The sequence below is a fragment of the Carlito syrichta genome, unplaced genomic scaffold (genome assembly GCF_000164805.1).
Source record: "Carlito syrichta isolate Samal-C Ts95f unplaced genomic scaffold, Tarsius_syrichta-2.0.1 Scaffold301888, whole genome shotgun sequence".
In the NCBI taxonomy this organism is placed as follows: domain Eukaryota; kingdom Metazoa; phylum Chordata; class Mammalia; order Primates; family Tarsiidae; genus Carlito; species Carlito syrichta.
In genome coordinates this window covers 287431-292780 of record NW_007245984.1, presented here as the reverse complement: position 1 = coordinate 292780, position 5350 = coordinate 287431, and the positions used below count along the sequence as shown (strand labels likewise).

Below are 5350 nucleotides of genomic sequence, written 5' to 3'. Positions count from 1 at the left end.
CCGGAAGCGGCCACTGCCCTCCAGTCTGGGCAACAGAGTGAGACTCCAACTCAAAAAAAAAAAAGTTAGTCATAGTCATAAGTGCCTGACTTATAAGATAGATATTGGAGAGAAGCTGTTTTCTGAGAAGAAAGATGAAAAATAGACTGGGCGTTGTGCGTCATGCCTGTAATCCCAGCAGTCTGGGAGGCCAAGGTGAGAGGACTGCCTGAGACCAGCCTGGGCAACATAGAGACCTCCTCTCTACAACAAATCAAAAAGTTAGCCAGGCATGGTGGTGGTGTGCACCTGTAGTCCGAACTACTTGGGAGGCTGAGGCGGAAGGATCACCTGAGCCCAGGAGGTCAAGGCTGTGGTAGCTATGATCGCGACTGCAGCCTGGGTGACAGAGTGAGACTCCGACTCAAAGAAAGATGAGAAATAGGAGAGCCCACTTTTCATGTGCATTTTCCAAAGGTAAGGCATGAGTTATTTCTTTGTGTATTACTTATTGTGTAACATCTTATAGGCAAGGAAATCAAAAGAGACTGAAGACACAGCCAGCGAGCTGTTGTTCCAGGGCATCCAGTACCCAGAGTACGACCGCTGCAGGGCGAAGGCTATCCTGCACCAGCAGAAGCGGATGGAGTGCTACAAGAAGGCCAGGGAGGCCTACCGCATGGGCAGGAAGAATGTGGCCACCTTCTATGCCCAGCAGGTACGGGGCATCACTGCTGTGGTGTCTTCGCTGATTGTAGAGGCTAAGTGTTCCTGAAACAGAGGATACCTGTACTGTCACTAGGTGAGGTTAGTCTGGGAAATGTGAAGCTTTTAGGGCATATGTGGTTTTGAGAGTTTCGTTGCCTTTGAATGCCCAGTTTCCTGGTTGCTTTTGCACTTATAGCTTACGTGAATTACAGTTTGTTCTGACAGTCTGTATGCTCTTTAGGTTGAAGTCTGGCATTCAGTCCTGCTTCTAAACAGACTGGTTTGCAGGAAAGGCAAGAGAATGTTGGTATTGGTCATCTCAGGGTGGGATTCCAGGGGTTTTGTGCGTTCTTGAATTTGAATTTTTAGTAATGAATCACTTTTTAGTTAGAAAAATTAATTTTTTTAGGACAGTAACATTTCTACTGGACCCATTTGACGTGGAATTATAAGCAACCTGCTTGATTAACTTTTTGTGTCTTTGGTTCCATGTGGCTTGCTTCTTTGGGGCTGAGCAGGGTAGGCTGTCTGCGAGCTAGAGAACCAGACACTCCAGTAGGTGGCTCAGTCCAAGTCCAAGCCCAGAACCAGGGAAACCAAACCAACAGTGTGGCCTCGAGGCCAAGGCAAAGGCCCAAGAGCCACCCAGAGGCAGCTGGTGTGAGTCCCAGCATCCCAAAGCAGAAGATCATGGAGTCTGAAGTCCAGAGGCGGGAGTAGAAAAGCGTTCCGCTCAAGGAGGGAGGGAAGGCAGAGAGAGAGCAAGCCCTATGTTCCGCCTTGTTGTCCCTGTGCCCCTGTGGGTGGGTGGTACCCGCCCACATCAAGGGCGGGTCTTCCTCTTCCCGTTTCCTCTTGAAACACCATCACAGACACATCCGGAAGCAACACTTCCTGGGCCTTCATGGCGTCTTTTCATCCAGTCCATTTGACACCTAAAATTAGCCATCACAGTTGGGCGTGGTGGCTCACGCCTGTAATCCCAGCACTTTGGGAGGTGGAGGCAAGAGGATTGTCTGAGCCCATGGGTTTGAGACCAGCCTGGGCAACATGGCAGGACCTTGTCTTAAAAAAAAACAAAGCCAACTAGGTGGCTCAGCCTGTAATCCCAGCACTTTGGGAAGCCGAGGCAAGAGGATTGTCTGAGCCTGTGGGTTTGAGACCCCCCCCCCCGGGCAACTTGGCAAGACTTCGTCTCTACAATAAATAAAACAAAAAATTAGCTGGGCGTGGTAGCGTGTGCCTGTAGTGTAGTTATGTTGCCCAGACTACTTGGAAGGCTGAGATGGAAGGATCGCTGGAGGACAGCAGGTCAAGGCTGTGGTAACTGGGAGCATGCCACTGCACTCCAGTCTGGGTGACAGAGTGAGACTCCAACTCAAAAAAAAATCATCACAGATGGGTTACATTTCCCACTTTTATGATTTTTGGTTCAGAAAATAATTGGAAGCAATGATTCGGAAGTTTAAGCATCACATTGTTAGCCGGGCTTGGTGGCTCAGCCTGTAATCCTGCCCCTTTGGGAGGCTGAGGTGAGTGGATTGCCTGAGCTTTCGGGTTCGAGATCCTCCTGGGCAGGCGAGACCTCATCTCTACAATAAATCAAAAAATCAGCCGGGCGTGGTAGCGCGCGCCTGTAATTCCAGCTACTCAGAAGGCTGAGGCAGAAGGATCACCAGAGCCCAGCAGGTCGAGGCTGCGGTGGCCGGGAGCGGCCACTGCACTCCAGTCTGGGTGACAGAGTGAGACTCCAACTCAAAAAAAAAAAAAAGAATCACATTGTTTTTTTCTTTTCTTTTCTTTTCTTTTTTTTTGAGTCTGAGTCTCACTCTGTTGCCCAGGCTGGAGTGCACTGGCATGCTTATGGCCACTGCAGCCTTGACCTGCTGGGCTCAGGCAACCCTTCCTCCTCAACCTTTCAAGTAGCTGGAACCATAGGTGTGTGTCATTATGCCTGGCTAATTTTTTATGATTTATTGTAGAGATGAGGTCTAGTTATGTTGCCCAGGCTTTCGAACCCCTGAGCTCAGGCAATCAGTCCTCTTGCCTCAGCCTCCCAAAGTGCTGGGATTATAGACTTGAGCCACCGTGCCTGTTCTCTTTTTTTTTTGAGTTGGAGTCTCACTCTGTTGCCCAGGCTGGCGTGCAGTGGCACCTCATGGTCACTGCACCTCGACTGCTGGGCTCAGACAATCTTTCCGCCTCAGCCTTCCAAGTAGCTGGAACTACAGGTACATGCCACCATGCCCGGCTAATTTTTTAATTTATTGTGGAGACGAGATTTCACCAAGTTGCCCAAGCTGGTCTTGAATCTCTGGGCTCAGGCAATCCTCGCTTTAGCCTCCCAAAGTGCTGAGATGACAGGCTTGAGCCACCGTTCCCAGCCAAGAATCACATTTTTAATTCACTGACATTTATCTCCATTCGGTGCATTCTTGGCTGCTGGCCCATTGCATTTTTTTATCTTTCCTCTGCCTTTTACTCGGGGCACTGTTGGTTTCCTCCTCACCCAAGTAGCACATGCCGAGTGTCCGTGGTGTTCTGTTGTGCTTAAAGGGCGGGCAGCATGAGCAGAAGAGGAAGGAAGCCAACCTCCTGGCCGCCATGGAGATCTTTGAGAAAGTCAACGCCTCGCTGTTGCCGCAGAACATTCTAGACCTCCATGGGCTGCATGTGAATGAAGCTCTAAGACATCTGGTGATAGTTTTACAGCAGAAAATGAAAGGTAGGGCTGGGGAAATAACAGACTTTCAACAGAGTATATATCCTTGCTCACGTGGGTGTAACCCCAAGTTCAGGAGATCTGACCGGAAGGCTGAGTAGATACTGTGTTGGTGGTTTCTCAAGAGACCCTTTTTGGGGAAGCGTCCTCACTGGTGTGACCCTGAACATTTTCTTTTTTATTTCTCTATTTCGGTTTTTCATATTCCTTTGTGGTATTTATTAAAGAGAGGGTAAAATGTAATCTAAGAATCCTCTGTCACTTATAAGTGAGACCTTTCAGGATTATTATATCTCTTTGTTCTGTAGACGTTTGTTAAACTTAATAGCTATTTACTGGATGTCAGTTGTTCAATACAGAAGTAAGTCGGGCTATAGGGTTTTTAGCATGATCCCAAGAGACAGGATTGCTACGTATCTACAGTGTGGCCCTACCCTCTCCGCCTTTCTGCTGGTGTCTTGTCTTTGCCTCTTTCACGCCTGTAATTCCAGCACTTTGGGAGGCTGAGGCACAAGGATCGCTTGAACCCAGAAGTTTGAGACCAGCCTGGGCAACATAGTGTGACCTCGTCTCTAAAAAAAAAAAAGAAAGAAAGAAAAAAAAAGAACCAGATGTGGTGGTGCCTGTAGTCCCAGCTACTTGGGAGGCTGAGGTGGGAAGATGGTTTGAGCCCAGCAGTTTAAGGCTGCGGTGAGCCGTGTTTGTGCCACTGCACTCAACCTGGATGACAGAGTGAGGTGCCAACTCCAAAAATAAGTAAAAATTGCAAGGGGAAAAAAAAGAGATAAATAACTTGTCCAGGGTGACTCCTGATCAGACAGACTCAGGTTGTCCTTTCTGGAGGCCAAAGCCCACCCAGTGCAAGCTGCCGCCAGCGCTAGCCTATTCTTACTGTCAGTCACCACCAGATGGCGGTGTTGTCGAATGGAAATGTGTCGGGGGATTCTGGCTCTGATCTGCTTGGCTTGTGTCATGTTAATGTGGAAAGGTCTGTCAAAAATGGAGATGAATTAAGGAAAAAAAAAAGAGACATCTGGACCTTCTGTCTCTTCTGATTGAAATAGACACCCAAACCTTGGCCCCAAATCAGCAGCAGATGAAACTTTTAGAACTGACTACAACTCTATAGGGATTTACAGGGGACAGAAGAACACATGAAATGGCACCACAGGGATAATTTGCAGAATCCAGACTGTGGAGGTCTGGGATAAATGAACCGAGTGGTTTTTTCCCCCAATAAATTGTAAAGAAAAACACAAGGGAGGGAAAAAATCTTTAAATTAAACATGACTTAAGAAACACATTACCAGCCCTGATTCAAATCAAATCCGTGTAAAAAAATTTTTTTAGCTAATTAGGGGAAATGTTTAGAGACACATGATTTTTCTTTTCTTTTTTTTTTTGAGTTGGAGTCTCACTCTGTTGCCCAGGCTGGAGGACAGTGGCATATTCACGGCCACCTCAGCCTTGACCTTGACCTGCTGTGCTCAGGCGATTCTTCCATCTCAGCCTTCCATGAAGCTGGAACTACAAGTGTGTGCCACCACTCCAGGCTAATTTTTTTTATGATTTGTTGTAGAGACGAGGTCCTGCCATGTTGCCCAGGCTGGTCTCGAACCCCCTGGCTCCGGCACTCCTCTTACCTCTGCCTCCCAAAATGCTGGGATTATAAGCATGAGCCACTGCACCCATAGCTGTTTCTTTCTTGAGTTGGAGTCTCACTCTGTTACCCAGACTGGAGTGCAGTGGCATGCTCCTGGCCACTGCATGCCACTACACTCTTGGGCTTAGGCGATCTGTCCACCTCAGCCTTTCAAAAAGCCAGAAGCACAGGCATGCGCTACCACACCTGGCTAAATTTTTAAATTTATTGTAGAGACGAGGTCTCACCAATTTGCCCGGGTGGGTCTCGAACCTGCGGGCTCCGGCAATCCACTCACC

At 48.2% G+C, this 5350-nt stretch overlaps 1 protein-coding gene across 1 annotated transcript in view; it reads left to right on the top strand.

Annotated features, from left to right (window-relative positions):
• Nucleotides 1-5350, top strand: part of N4BP2 (NEDD4 binding protein 2) — a 63356-nt gene that overhangs the window by 54337 nt on the left and 3669 nt on the right. Inside the window, exons 13-14 of the mRNA XM_008055588.1 lie at nucleotides 509-697; nucleotides 3244-3412. Coding sequence (XP_008053779.1) covers nucleotides 509-697; nucleotides 3244-3412 — 358 coding nt within the window. The remainder of the gene's footprint in view (nucleotides 1-508; nucleotides 698-3243; nucleotides 3413-5350) is intronic.